The 15,976-nt window shown below is 44.6% G+C and overlaps 1 protein-coding gene across 1 annotated transcript in view; it reads left to right on the top strand.

The window, feature by feature from the left end:
* The window catches only part of LOC108787510 (pyroglutamyl-peptidase 1-like protein), a 17,374-nt gene extending 1,586 nt beyond the window's left edge, over positions 1-15,788 (top strand). Inside the window, 5 exon segments of the mRNA XM_018557088.1 lie at positions 1,065-1,117; positions 2,932-3,020; positions 9,513-9,646; positions 10,031-10,214; positions 15,611-15,788. Of these exon segments, the coding sequence (XP_018412590.1) occupies positions 1,065-1,117; positions 2,932-3,020; positions 9,513-9,646; positions 10,031-10,214; positions 15,611-15,788 (638 nt within the window).
* The last annotated feature ends 188 nt before the right edge of the window (positions 15,789-15,976 follow it).

The following is a 15,976-nucleotide window of genomic DNA, read 5'->3' as shown; positions in this document are numbered from 1 at the left end:
TTCCAGGGAGAGGAGGCAGCCGGCCTCTCTCCCCAGCGGCAGAGGGAGTTCCAGGGAGAGGAGGTAGCCGGCCTCTCTCCCCAGCGGCAAAGGGAGTTCCAGAGAGAGGAGGCAGCCAAACTTTCTCCCCAGCAGCAGGTGGAGCATCTGCAAAAAGGTGCAGTGGAGACTTGTTCCCAGTGGCAGTCTTTGTCCCAGGGAGGGGAGGCAGCCATTCTCACTCCCCAGCGGCAGGCCATGGTGCATTGAGATGTAGGGGCCCCCAACACCACCCAGCGGGAGTTCCAGGGAGAGGAGGTAGCCGGCCTCTCTCCCTAGCGGCAGAAGAAGTTCCAGGGAGGAGGCAGCCAAATTTCTCCCCAGCAGCAGGTGGAGCATCTGCAAAAAGGTGCAGCAGATACTTGTTCCCAGTGGCAGTCTTTGTCCCAGGGAGGGGAGGCAGCCATTCTCACTCCCCAGCGACAGGCCATGGTGCAGGGAGATGTAGGGGCCCTCAACACCCCCCAGCGGCAGTTTGTTTGCAGGAAATCAGATGCCGGACATGTAAATTTGTCTTGTCCGACTAACACAGGTCCAGACGAGTTGGGGGTCTGGTATCTGGTTAGTCTACTGTCGGGAGGGGAGAAATGTGACGGACTGAACCGTCACTGGCGCTGCTGGAGGAGCTTGAGGGCTAGCCTCCTTCCTAGAGACTATGGACCAATGCCTATTTGCCCTGTTTCGAGTCCTCATTTGCATGGCCAAGAGGACCTAGGTGAGGACTGGAGGATACTTTGCAGTTGACCAATAGGAAGGTGGTCGGTTGGGCCACCTTCAAACTGTTGTTTATAAAAGTGTGTGTGTGCATCCAATAAAGCAGATTCCTGTTTGAACTTACATGCAGCCTGCCTGGTGTTTGTTGTGAGCTATCACCATTGGATACGAACAGCACAGAGCTGTAGTTCGAATCCCAAATTATCGGATGTCCGAAATATCAGACGCTGCGGTCTAAAATCTAAGGAGTGCCGGGAGAGTGGACCGAGCGAGCAAGGGGCTCGTTACACTGTCGTCTCTCTTTTTTCAAGGTTTTGGTCCCTACAGGAACTATCTTGTGAATTCCAGCTGGGAAGCAGTAAAGGTAAGGATGGATACCCCCTGACAGATTTTATGACATTACAGCGTTGAATGATTATCCGGCATTGGAGTATGTGGATGGGAGGGGCTTATGATATACCAGCAATTTTTAGGGGAAACTTTCAAAGTGGTATTACATGACAAAGAACATCCTTTCAGTAGGTTAAGAACTGTGTCAAATCCATTATATTCTGGCTGCCTAGCTGTGGTAATCTTACATCATAAGGTGAAAAATTGGGATAAGTAGGTTTTAAATTTCTGCAGACCTTGTTTAACCCTATTGCTCTGATCTTACACACTCAAACATCGCATCTTGATATCTGCTGAGATGCTATTCAACAAGAGAGAGATGTAGATAATTATGCTTACAACACAGATCCAGCAAATTTGGTTTTGAATAGAGAGGGGTTTACCAGGTTTTATTGAGAAAGGATCACCAAGAGAAGAAAAAAAAAATGAAATCTCCCCAACAGGGACATTTGTTGGCAATAAAAACTCAGAGGTTCTAAAAATGCTCCACTCCAACCAAACCAAACCAAACAATATATTTTTGGCTGGAGTTGGTTTTTAATGTGTAGGAGTGATTCTACTTAAGTTGGATCAATCATTAGGAAGATATGGAGAGTATATTTACACAACTCAATTCCATCTTAGGTACCTCTTGGCAACCAGGTAGCTAGAGGCTCCTATGTAACATCGAAGAAGAAGCCTGTGTACATGTAGGAAAAGCTCCCTTTAACATCAAGAAAATAACGTTTGCCTTGCCGGACTCTACTGGAACTCATAAAACCAGGACTTTGTTACGTACCCTCATTTTTATTTCCCTTTTATTGTACTGTTGTTTTATTTGTCTCCCTTTTTGTAACATCTTTTTCTGTATATTTTTCCAAAGGCTGAATCCCTTCCAGTCAATTAGATACTAGGGCTTTCTATGGAAAAACTTGGATTAGTGAACCTCGCAGTTGCAGGGTGCATTAGATGTTCTGAGATCCTTAGCTTTTCTACATCTTCAGAAGTGGGTTATGGCATGTTTCTCCAAATTACCTAAATTAAAAGGAAGTTGTGATAACAGATATTGCTGACTTTATTTTAATATGTGCAAGTTTCCAAGCTCTATGCCTATCTTCACCTTCACTGCTTAAACTCACACTAAACTCAGGAGTTAAATATTAAAAATACATTCAAGTACCTTAACTATTAAGAAAAATCTTATGTGTGTATCACTCGGCTGTAGAGCCTCAAATCATTCTAAATTGGTGCTGATACAATCTCATGTTTAGTTTACTAATTTGTATTACGATTGTAGTCCATCACGGGGGGGGGGGGGCTTGGAGCGGTGGCTACTTTACAACACACACAGGGATTATGGGTAGCAACCAGTTAGTGCGTTCCAGCACAGTAAGCATTCAAGTGAATGGCGCCGCAGCCACGCCCCACCCCCGCATGTGTGGCATAACAATGCCTGTGTCCCGGTCCAATGCAATCGCAAAAAGATTGTGCTTTCAGCATTTTCAATCGCACTGGACAGGAATGCAGGCATTGTTGTGCCATGCGTTCTGATGCGGGCAACTGCACTGCGGGCAGGGGGCGTGGCTGCAGGGCCATTGACTTAAATGCACGCCTCTCGCCCCAAAACGCAGGGAGCCGGCCAGGATGCGATAGTGTGTTCCAGTGCGTTAGCACCAGTGCGTTCCTGGTGTGAACAAGCCCTTAAGCTATCTGTATTAAGACGCAATACAATTTGTGAGCTAGAAAGAGGAGCTTATTTGCAGCCTCAGCAGTTCATCAGGTATATCTTTAAAACTGTTTTTTTGGCAGGAACTGGGAAAACTTGGTCTTGGTGATGTCCCAGAGGAGAAGAGGATCAGGAAGATATGGGCAGAGCTACAACCTAAGGTTATTTTAAAGTACAACTGAAGGCACCTCAATGGCAGTATAAACAAGAACCAAATACAGTTATTATGTGATGCACAAGCCTGATGAAGTAAACAAAAAATGTCCTTTAGCTTCTGAGACTGAGCCAAATCCTCGTTTATTCGTGCTTCACACAATCCCCTTGCTAGACACTGCAGCAGGAAGCTGCATTAGGTGGACTCGTCTGGCAGGCTCAACAGGTATTTGTGGGACTCTGCAGGGAGACTAACAAGGTTATTCACAAAAGGGTGAAGAGTTTGGAGAAGGCAGGAGAAGTGAACAATCTAGGACAACATAGCTGATCTGGAAAAACTCTCCAATTCAGTTCAGCTATGTTGTCCTAGATTGTTCACTTATCCTGCCTTCTCCAAACTCATTACCCTTTTGTGAATAGCCCTGTAAGAGAAAACTGAAAATGCAGATCAACTTAAAAGTGGTGCAGTTAAACAATTAAGTCTTTTTTGAGGTAGTTTAGCAGTAACACGTTTCGATCAAGTAGTACTAGGCCTACTTTGAGCAGCAGAAGTAGAAGGCCCAAAACACTTTTTTTTATTACTAATGTAATTAATTTGAGACAGATATGTTTGCATGCAGCGCAACCTGTCCTAAATGCAAGGTGGTGAGCTACAGGGAGGTGTCTTCCTAAAAAAATTAAAGCTACGGTCCCTTCTCGTAATATCGTTTTTTTGCTAGATTTGCCAGATTAAAGGGGTATGGTGGGATTCTTGTAGGGTGTGCTTCTTGTCAATCAAATTCTCTCTGCTGGAGTTGTCTACCACTCTGACCAAGAAATTGCAGACATATCTCACTCTTTTTTACCTAACTCTCTATATCATGCCCCACCAACCAACTTACTCACCGCCTAGGACATTGCCAATCATTTCAAAAACAAGATAGATGCTGTTTGTAATGAGACCGGCACTGTCCAAACATCTCCTCTACTTAACATACAATATCTCCTGCAAAGTTCACTTCCTCCCTTTGTCTGGCCACCTTATGACCTGCCCCCTGAACCTCGTCCCCTCAAATTACTCTGGTCACCCTTTCACTCCATTATGCTCTCTCTAACCCACCACTTCAATCATTAGAAGCTCTCACTGGACTCCATCATTCTTAACAACTTAAGACTAATCTCCCGCTTACCTCCAAACCTCGAGAACACCTGGTCTACAACTGTTTCAACTGCTGCCTCACTGATAGCCTTCTTAACCCCTTACTGTCTGGTTTTTGCCCACATCACTCCACGGAAACTACCCTTCTAAATCTAACAACTACTAACTGCTAAAACCAATGGCCACTACTCTGTACTCAGACTATTACACATTTCTGCTGCCTTGGATACAGTTTATCACCCTTCTCCCTCTCAAAAAACTTCATTCAAATAACCTCCAAGACTCTGCTCTTTCCTGGTTCTCATCCTACCTATCTACAGTAAGTGCTACTTTAGTGTTACCTACAACTCCATCTCCTCCTTCTCTCTCCTTAGGGATCCCTCAAGGCTCTATCCTCAGACCCCTTCTATTTTTTATCTACACCATCTGCCTTGGCCTCCTATGGCTTTCAATACCAACTCTATGCTAATATACCCCCAGATCTATTTATCTACTCCTCAGTCTTCTTGCGCATTGCTAATTTACTGACCTATCCATATGGATGTCACCCCACTCGCTAAAACCTAGTCTTTCCAAAACTGAGCTCATAATATTCCCCCCATTTCCGCTCCCCTGACTTTTCCATCAATTTGAGTTCCTAACCTTATGCCAGGGTGCGAGGTATAATCCTGGACTCTGGCCTATCCTTCAGGCATCACATCCAATCAGTGTTCTAATCCTGCTGTCTTAACCTTTATAATACATCAAAAATGCACCCCTTCATAACCAATGGGACCACCAAAATACCTATTCACGCACTTGTTATCTCTCGCCTTGACTCCATCCTTGTTTGCCTACCTTTACACAGATTATCCCCCCTTCCGTCTGTCATGAATGCTGCTGCCAGACTCATCTACCTTTCTTACTGCTGAGTGTCCGCTGCCCCTCTCTGCTAGTCACTCCACTAGCGTCTGCTTGCCTAAGGAATACAATTCAAAATATGAAGAACAACAACATACAGTCATCCACAACACTGAGCTACATCACCAACCTCATTCCAAAATATCACCCAAACTGCCCTCTTCACTCCTCCCAAGACCTCGTGATCCCTAGCTCCCTCGTCACCTCCTCCAATGCTCACCTGCAAGATTTCTCTACAATCCTCTGAAATTTCCTACCCCAACCTCTTTGGCTATATCCTATGTTGTCCACCTTTTGGGTGATCCCTGAAAACTCTTCTATTTGAGAAAGCTTACCCTACCTCTACCAAGAACTTTCATCTTCTCTATCAACTCATTCCCACACAGTTAGAACCTTTTCTATCACGTGCACCTCCCTTTTAGATTGGATGGTCTCACAAGCAGGGTCCTCCTGTCTTGCAATGTATTATAAATGTACTGCCTGCCTTTATATTGTAAAGCAGTGCACACACTTTTTTGCCACTATATAAATCCCGTAACATAATAATGTATATAAATAACATTTATTTTTAATATTTTTTTTTTACATTTCAGATTTTTTTTAAATTATTTTATGGGGAATGTGGATTTGGTCAGTGGAGACCTGATCCAGATGCCCCCATGCAACTGCAGCAACAGATCACCTCTAATACTGATCTATTGCTGGCTGCAGTAAGCAAGCAATACATTACTATAGGAGTGATCTGCTGCACTTAGAGGCAAATAAGAGCTGCTTCTGTTCTGCCTTAACCACCGTATTAGGAGGAACTGCGGTGACGTCACGTGATGTCACGTCACTTCAAATGTAAACACAATGAAGAAACATTGTGTTTACAGTGATCTGCCAAAAGTGCTCCTATGGAAAGTTGTGCTGCAAGGTCAGAAGCCCAGGAGCTAATAGTTTCTGTTCCTGTGCTTAGTGCTGGATGCCAGCTGTCACTAAAAGCTGACAGTTCCAGCCCACATGCCAGCAGGGACTTGCAGGAGCTTTGCGGTGCGGTTTTGAAACGGGGCTCGGGAGGACTAAAGTGGTTAAGTTGTGCTGGCCCAGGGGGCATCACTGTACCAATCCACTCCTCTGCTATTCCATATTACCCTATACTAATGCTTCTGAAAATGTATGTGTTAGCTAAGCATTGAATTTTGAATATTCCAGTCCAACTGATAATTTTCATGTAAGGAGGAAGTTAGGCTTTATATTCTTTATGATAATAATCATTCTCCCATTGCATATGTTATAAACTATGTTTGCCTTATTGCCATTTTTGTTCTGCAGATAAGAATGTGTATTTAATTTACCAGTTAAATATATGCAGCACGCGTCAGTATGTGTAATCTGTGTAATGTCTTAATCCTTTCTTGACTGAGGGCATTTTATGCCACTGAAGTCATTCCAGTCTGAAGGCTTATTTGAGAAGTACTCAAGGGTAATGTGGTCATCTGATTGCATCAGGAAGTCCAGTGACAAGCACTCAAGCAGGCAGATCTCACTCCAGGTTTGATATATACAACATATCTGACTTGGATTGTCATGTGATTGTGAGGATAATTGTTCACTTTATATACAACTCGTGATTTTATTTAGATGTAATGAAAGGCTTCATGTACCAAGTACCAGAGGGGAAAACTGTCTGTCTGCACAGAAACCAATCAGATGTAAACTGCACATCTGGGCAAAATAAAAAATATATACATATATTCAGTATATCTCTGTAATACATGCACCTTTCTCCATGTTTTTGCTGACAGATTGCTCTTGCTGCACTAAAATCGCAAGCAGTGTTATCAGCCATGCCTGAGTTCTTCCTTGCTGGACTACAGAACACTTCCCTTTTATATTATTGAGATGAGAAGAGGGCCACAGGTATTAATATAGTCTTGACAGTGGCATACATACACTAGGTGGCCAACAGTCTGCGTCCAGGTGTGGTCGTCCGTAGGTATTTGCAGCCTTTGCAATTACATGCGAGTGGCCCGCGACCTGCTGTGTATGGTGGCAGCTGTTATTGTATTGTACAGCACCTGCCACCCGCAGCAGATCACAAGTCTCAAAGGAATTTTTGAGACTCCTGAGGTCGGCCCGATTTGCAGATGTGAATGGGGCCTAATTTATTATGTACACATGTCAAGTATCCATTAAAGTGGATCATGTGGTATGCAGCCACATTCAAATGAGGTTCGGTTGGTATTAATGGACTTTAGGTGTGCCAAGCACACACTCCCCACATCATCACACCACCAGCAATCTAAACCAGTGACACAGAACATGAGAGATCCATGGACTCAAGATTCTGACCCTATCATCTGCAGAGTAGAGGTTGGAATTTTTCATATCAGCCAATATTTTCCAATCTTCAATTGATAATGTGCCCGTTGTAGGCTAATTTTTCTGTACTTAGCTGACAGTTGGGGACTCATTGTGGTTGCCTGCGGTTGTAGTTCTTCCTTTTCAAAGTTCAACATGGGCATTCAGTGATGGCTTTCTGGCCTGGCCCCAAGACTCCTGGGCAGCAAACTGACACACCAATCTAGCTTTAAAGATAAGACAGAAAGTCTCTGTACAATGTCACTACACAATAAGCGTGTCTAAACCCTAACAAGGAATGGGGGTTAATCAGAAAGCTACCGAAGGCAGCCGAGTGAATAACCCAGCCAAAGTGAAGTGAGCCGAACGCTGTTCTACTATTCACTTCAGCCTTGTATGGCTGCTTTCAGCTGTCCTTGGTCAGCTGAGCCAAAGTGCAGAAGGTGTTCGACTCAGCCGATCCAACATATTCTCATAGGGGCCGAATGGCAGTGAGTGAATAGCCGAATGCCGCTGAGCCTCCAAGGTAGCGAGCAGAATAGAAAGAGATGTAAATATGTGGGGAAAATGTTTTTTTTAAAGTATTTTAAGAAAATACGAAAATTTAAAAAACAGTTAAGAAAATACTAAAAATATTTCAAATAAAATAAATAAATAATGAAAGAAAAACAACGATGCACGCCTACCCGACCACACATGATGACCTCCCGCCGCATAATGTCATATCTGACAGATGCAGGCAAAACAAACAATTGGGCGGAGCTAGCGGTGACATCACCGCTAGCTCCGCCCAACTGATTCCTATTGGCCAGCTCCTGCCAGAGTCTTCTAGCAGGTCCCGGGTGATAAACAACAACTGGTCAGTGCCGGCCATGACGTCAAGGCTGGCTCTGCCCAGTTGTTATAGTTTAATGACAGATCAGCGTCCCCAGGTCATTTGGGGATGCTGATCTGTCATTACAACTGGCCCGAGCAAGCCGTGAGATCACGACTGGCTCCACCCAGCTGTCATTTGCGTGGAGATTGGTTGGCTTCGGCCGACCATTCGCCTGTCACTACGGCTCAGAAACATATGAGTTAGGCTGGGCTGCTGTACGGGCTACAGTGAAGGGATCAGGAGTGGAACACAGTACAGTGGAGGGTACAGCAGTGATAGGGATCAGGCGGCCAAAGTGAGCCGAAGCTACGGCTGGATCCTTCGGCTCTGTAGTGAATAACCCTATAAATGTCTCTAATTGTCCAGCTTTTGGCCTGTCAAATAAAATATTGAAAAGTGTTACATAACATGTTTAAAAAGTGCAAAACATACCCGTTACTCATGTCAGAAATTTACAGCTACCTTGTGCATACTTCTTTATCTCAAAGAGCCTAATTAGCCCTCTTAGTTCTTACCTCGGGACTACAAAACGATTAGTGTCAATTCTGTGGAGCTGAGTGGGTAAGTTTGAGTAGTTTAGCAAAAGACAGCTAGGTAGTGCTGACACCACTCAGTCCACAAAAATCCTGTGTATTGTCAGTCCACAAGAGGACAAAACCGAGTGCAGTTCTGGCACATCAACAGGATTTTTCCATACTTGATGCATATTTTGCAGAGATGTGCTAAATATAAATATGTTTGTGGTTTGTTTTTTTACATACACTTAAAGTGGCCAGGGCATGTTTTATTCTATTGCAGTGTTACTTTAAAGCAGCAGAGAGTGAGATTTATTCATCAAGCTGCTACTTCATGTGTCTCATTGTGTGTGACACAATAGATAAATGTCCTCCACTGTTTTTTAAGCAGGTTTAATCTTGAGCAAGGCATCAGCAATGGTGTACCAGAATCCCACCCACAGCTAGATACGCGTTGCTTGTCCCACTTGATACTTAAAGTATCCAGTGGTCTTCTAGGTGCAGGATTTCTAGCCATTTGATTGGCTGAGCCAGGATAATGTGCAGTTCATTCATCCTATCAGATGCGGAAAGTGTACACTGAGCCGCACATGCATGCAACCTGCAGGTACCCGACATGAAGCGGCACTCTAGAACAGCTTTTGGGGCATAAAACTGCTAATGGCCATGAAAGGGTTAAACCGGTAACACCAGGTGTTCAAACATTTTATCGGAGTCCTAATCTAAGTAAACATTTAGTCAGTTAAAGAGACTGATAAGTAATCTGCTTTTAACTTTGCCTCATTTCCTGTTATTGTTTGCTGGCAAAACACACTGGCTGTCTGTGCATGTCGTAATGGTGGCCTCATCCAAAGCAATTGTCCTGGAACAATGTGGAAGTGGGGAGGGGGCGGGGTTTGTCCTGAGGCTGCGGGCACCGACCCTATTCTCCCCGCGAGGCCCGCAGTGGCAGATGGGGAGTCGGCAGGGCTTGTCCTAAAGCTGCGGACACCCCATTCTCCCCGCAGTGGCAGATGGGGAGGGGGCAGGGCTTGTCCGGAGGCTGCGTCCGGTGTTTGATCGATCACCGGCACCCCATTCTCCCCGCGAGGCCCGCAGTGGCAGATGGGGGAGGAGCGGGGATTTGCAGAGGCCGCGGGCGCCGCATTCTGCCCGCTTGGAAATCGTTGCAGCTAAAATCTGCAGAGGCGAGTTAGGCGGCCGCGAGGCCCTCGTAAGCGCAAGGCCTTAGGCGACCGCCTAACTCGCCTAATTAGAGAGCCGCCTCTGTGGAAGAAACAAAGGCTATACGGATAGGGACCTCAGCCGGGATCACCCACAAGAAGGTTGTTGTTTACCAGAAGGACCGGAAAGAATAGAGTCTTCTATTATCATGAAAAGTGTCTGCAAAGATATTTCATTGCAAGGGATCGATGTGATCTACTCCAGAGATGCTGGAAGGTAATAAAACATCTAGAGCCAAGATGTATATTAGATTCTGTGTGTTAATATGAGGACAATCATTTGCCTTTCACAGTTCTCTCACGATGGAAACTATTCTCTCTCAATAAACCAGCATTTCACCTTTTTTCAGTTGGGGCACACTTTAAAAGTATGTAAAATCCCGAGGCACCCCAAAAACATAAATGCAAATAATAAAACCACAGGCAAAAGATCCCCCCAACTGGCAAACAATCCCCCCTACAGGCAAAAGATCCCCCCTACAGCATCCCTCTACAGCACATATGTCAAACAGAAAGGCGAATTCAGCCTGCCAGCCATTTCATGTGGCTCTCGCACCTCTCCCTTTTAAAAATGAAGCCAGCACTGTAAACAGACGCCGAGGTTCACTGGAAGGCTGCCAAGGTCCCCGGCAAGGTTCCCGCAGCTTTCCTGTGTATCGCGGCACCTGTTTACAGTGCCAGCTTAATATGTTCTCCTCCTTCTGTGGATCCACACCGCCCTTACCCACAGACTGACGGAGCGGGACTGCACAGAGACCCCGCACAGTCCAGCTGAGAGTCTGCACAGCCTACCATAGACCCCACATAGCCCACCACAGACCCCCTGAGAGTCTGCACAGCCCAGCACAGAACCTGCGGACACAACCTGAGAGTCCACACAGCCCACCATAGAACCTGCGGACCCAACCTGAGAGTCCACACAGCCCACCATAGAACCTGCGCAGCCCACCTGAGCGTCCGCACAGCCTACCATAGACCCCACATAGCCCACCACAGACCCCCTGAGAGTCAGCACAGCCCAGCATAGAACCTGTGGTGCCAACCTGAGAGTCCACACAGCCCACCATAGAACCTGCAGACCCAACCTGAGAGTCCACACAGCCCACCATAGAACCTGCACATCCCACCTGAGAGTCTGCATAGCCCACCATAGACCCCACATAGTCCACCACAAACCCAGAGAGTCCACACAGCCCACCATAGAACCTGCGCAGCCCACCTGAGCGTCCACACAGCCTACCATAGACCCTACATAGCCCACCACAGACCCCCTGAGAGTCCGCACAGCCCAGCATAGAACCTATGGCGCCAACCTGAGAGTCCACAGACCACCATAGAACCAGAGGAGCCAACCTGAGAGTCTGCACAGCCCACCATAGACCCTGCACATGCCACCTGAGAGTCTGCATAGCCCACCATAGAACCCACATAGTCCACCATAGACCCCCTGAGAGTCCACACAGCCCACCATAGAACCTGCGCAGCCCACCTGAGCGTCCGCACAGCCTACCATAGACCCCACATAGCCCACCACAGACCCCCTTAGAGTCTGCAAAGCCCAGCATAGAACCTATGGCACCAACCTGAGAGTCCACACAGCCCACTATAGAACCAGCGGAGAATCCATATAGCCCACCGTAGACCCTGCATATCCCACCATAGCCATTTCAAGAGCCCCCTTTTCACATCAGACGCCCCCTTCAAATCAAGAGCCCCCTTTTCACATCAGCAGTCCCTTCTCCCTCCTTAGCTTCATTCGTTTTCATGGTGCTGGCAATGGAAGCACATGACACGTTGCAGAAATTTCAAGGCACCTCTGAGGAAGCCAGAAGGAACCCCAGGGTGTAATGGCATCATAAAGTTCTATTTGTACAAGTGGAACCCAGGACATCCCAAGTCTGGGATATGCCAAGCTGCCCATAACAACTTAAAGTTGGTGCACTGCATATCCTCGTGCAGGGTGGCTCAATACTTTTAGCAATGACAACATTTGGGTTCAATTTCAGTATTAGGCCAAGATAAGGGTAATGTTAAAGTGTATGTAAAGCTGAAACTTTTTTTTTCAGTTTTAGATAGTGTGGGGAAGGGTTGTCACTAGGGATGCACCGGAATTTCAGTCTCCGAAACATATCGTCCGAAAAATTTTTTGGCCGAAATGGCGCATCCCTGCTTTCTTTCCTCATCCGCTGGGCACTGCTCTGTGTCCCAGCGGAAGGAGAGAAACTGTCACAGGAGGCCAAGAGGTGCAGGGGAGGAGAACGCTGTGAGCGGCCGGCGTCTTTCCTCCCGCACCGCTCAACTTCCTGTGACAGATCAGGAGAGCGGCGGTCAGCTGTTACAGGAGGCTGAGCTCTCCTCCCGCTCCACTCATCCAGCCTCCTGTGACAGCTGATCCAGGATAAAGAGCGGGTACAAGCAGTCAGTGATCAGTGATCGCTGAGGGTGTGTGTGTAAATCATTGAGGACATAATATGTTCACAGTGTCCCCAATTATGAATGAATGGGAAGTGATCTACATCACCTCCTTTTCATTCATGAATGTGGTTATAGTAAACACACTATATCCACAAGTTATGAATGAACAGGAACAATCACTTTAGAGGATTCCTATTCATTGATAACAGGGGCTGCAGAGAAAGAGATTGAGGACTCTTTGTTCTCAATCTCTTTTTCTATTTTGAAAGGGAAATATCAGGGGTCTGTTTAGACCCCCAATATTTCCCTGAAGAACCTAAAAGTAAAAAATAAAAATGTTTAATAAAAATAAAATATACATTTTTTTAACCGTTTCAAAAAGAAATAAAAATTAAATATTTAATATTTTTTTAAAAAGTTAGAAAAAAAAAACATTTTCGGTTTCGGCCTGACATTTTATTTCTTTTCGGTTTGGTTTTAAAATTTTCAACATAACAGTAAGTGAGGGAAAATCTTTCAATGGGGACACCTGTTCTGGTGACGGCTTTTAAGGAAAGGATATCCCCTCACTTTAGAGAGATGTCCTCTTACTCCCATACAGGTTTTTTTTCTATCATCACCTACTCTATTCAGAACTAAGGAAAAAAAAGTTTGGGCTTTACTTACACCTTTCAGTGACAGAAACACATAATAAAATGGACATTTTAGGCATGAAGAATGTTTTTATGTTGCATGATATAAGCACGTCTGTTTAGCAAACCCAAATTTTCAGATTATGCTTGATCAGCTTCTTCCCTGGCCTTTCTGGCTGGGGCGTGACAGCTCAAAAACTGGTAGGTACAAAGTTAGCGTTGCTTCCATAAAACATTTATTGATTTGGATAGAGCCAAGAAGGGTTATTACTCCCACAGGTCTTTTCCCATTTGGGAGACAGGAAGTAAAAGTTAAATAAAACCTGTATTGAAAAAACCACGGAAGCTACCACTGCTAACCACTCCCTTTAAAATGATGGTTGCCTATCTGCCATGCTAATCCAATTGCAACTTTCTGAGGCACTGACCTGAAAGAAATAGATTAGTTCTGACCCAACTCTGACTTTCTATTCCAAATGCTTGTTCCAGGTCAGTGATGTAGAAAAAAATAAGCCACATACAGCCAGGAAACTTGTATTCTTAAAAAGAAGTCAGCAGTGGCAGCCCTGGTATTTCTCTTTGTATGGACTTCCTATGGAGCTAGGTTAGGTTTTTAGAGTTTGAGTAAATTGAGAGGTAGCCAAAAGGTCAGATTACATGAAACTTGTGAGGCTAAAAATATGGGTGCCGCCATTGCTGACTTATTTGTAATGCCATCAGCCCTGGGCCTGTCATCCTGACCCTGGAATCACCACCTAGCGCATGCCACCAGCGAAGTCCAAATCCTTCCATACTTCTTGCTCAATGATTTGCTAGGATGACAGCCCAGGAAACGGAATTTTTATGAACATGTCAGCCATGGGACTTCCAGACTTCCATCTAGAATTGTAATCACTTCTACTGCCGGCTGATTTCCCCCCCCCCCAGGCATTATATTATCACAGGGTTCATTAACGTCAAGTTGTCATTTTATAATGTCCACCGTGTTGGAGCGATGTACGATGGATGCTTTTAGTGTCACACCAGCAATACTTTTATATATTTGGGGCCTTGCTCTCTCCCCTTCAAGTACATGGGAAGGCACCATGTTCTGTGATCAGGGTTAGAGTACCATTATTACAAACATATTTATTTATTATCAGAAGTGATAGTTATATAATTGGAAAAACAGCATGAGTTTAATTCACAAAGCTTAAACATGAGATATACATTATATACATTTTATATACCGTATTTTGTCGCTCCATTACATGCACCTGACCATAAGACGCACCTAGATTGCTGCCCGTGTCTAACTAGAGCTAGAACTCGTGACAGCTGAGAGGAAGGGCTGCGAGTGCAGCTCTCCCATCACTGTCTACTCCATCCGGAGAGTATTTGCGGCTGTCCGGCAGCGTGAAAGTTAGCCGTGTACTATGGATCATTTAAAGTCACCTGTCCCTTTAAGAAAAAGCACATGTAGGGATGTACTTGTACTTGTAGTTGGGCCTGAAAAAGTGGCATCGGGACATCCCTAGTATATATATTTATATATATATATTTTTCAGTGGAGTCCAATGAGATTTAAAAATGACAGTCACATGGCTTAAATAAAGATCCTTATCCTTCTGTTACAGCTTTGTGAACTGAGCCTCATGCCTACTTTGGGCGGCATATGTGACTTCCTGACCTGACCCGGCCAGAGATTAGCGGATTTCAACTGAAAACATGTCTCATTTCTGGGAGGAGGGTAGAAGAATGATCTATGGTTTAGTGAGTTGGCATCCCATGTACTGCTTTGTACTGACACCATTTCATTTATTAGGGGGCCAAGCAACGAAGTTGCTGGACACCTATTGTTTTTGTTCCGATTATTATTGCAAAGCTTCTTTTTTTTAATGCTTGTAAGAGGTGCAATATTAGTCCAAAACTCCTGAAACTTTGCACAATGTCACGTGGGTTCAGTATAAGTTGGTCACATGGTTTGGCAGCCATTTTGGATTGTGCAATATTCTGCAAACAACTTAATCTCTGAAACTATTTATCAGAATTATTGAAAACTTTGCACATATGTCCAGGGCGACCTCTTCTACCACAGTTGTAAAAATAGTTCCAATCTCCAAATCAATATGGCCGCTGCAAGCCAATGATAATTAGATAGTATTATTGTTATGGCCTTTTTTTTCAAAAGCCTGTAATAAGCGCAGTTACTCAAAAACTCATGCAACGTGGCCCAATGGTAGAGTTCTATGCTGTGCCTAATCTTTTACATCACAAAGGTCATAGGTCACATTGCCTGGCAGCCATCTTGTTTTAGGTGGCAATAGTCAAACATTTCTTTCTCAGTAACAATTACAGCTACAGATGTACAAATTGCTGTGTAAAGTTATGCTATGATCTACAGTCACAACTGATCAAGTCAATTGGCCACATAGTTCAGCGGCCATATTGAATTATTCAAAATTCAACAAATATTTCTATTATTTTGATGCTCTTTTTTTTCAGATGCTAATTTTAACCACATCGTTATGTAAAAACTCATGACATTTGGGACAATGGTAGAGAACGGTGCTGTGTTTAATGTTAGGCAACACAAAGGTCATAGGTCACATGCTCTGGCAGATATGTTGGTTTTAGCAAACGTACTGTTCATTCACGTGACCCAATTAACCAAAACATTAACCGCAGAAAAACTGGGCCAAGCTTTGCAAAAGATTATCCAAGAAGTGTTGAGACAAGTGGAGCATAAATCAGATCTGTTATAATGTTGGGGGGTTTTAAGTAATTTTCAGGCCTAAAATGTGGAATATAACATGGGTACAAAAAATGAAAAAAAGGCCTCAGTCATGAAAGGGTTAATAGAAATATTAAAGTATGTATCAACCCCTGTTGTCGTCTCCCCCTCCCCCCTGTTCTATGTCTGATATATACATTATTATGATATCTACAAAGA

Source organism: Nanorana parkeri, unplaced genomic scaffold (assembly GCF_000935625.1).
Source record: "Nanorana parkeri isolate BGI_ZX_2015 unplaced genomic scaffold, ASM93562v1 scaffold266, whole genome shotgun sequence".
In the NCBI taxonomy this organism is placed as follows: Eukaryota; Metazoa; Chordata; class Amphibia; order Anura; family Dicroglossidae; genus Nanorana; species Nanorana parkeri.
Note: the sequence above shows the minus strand (reverse complement) of the source record. Positions and strands in the feature narration are given on the sequence as shown.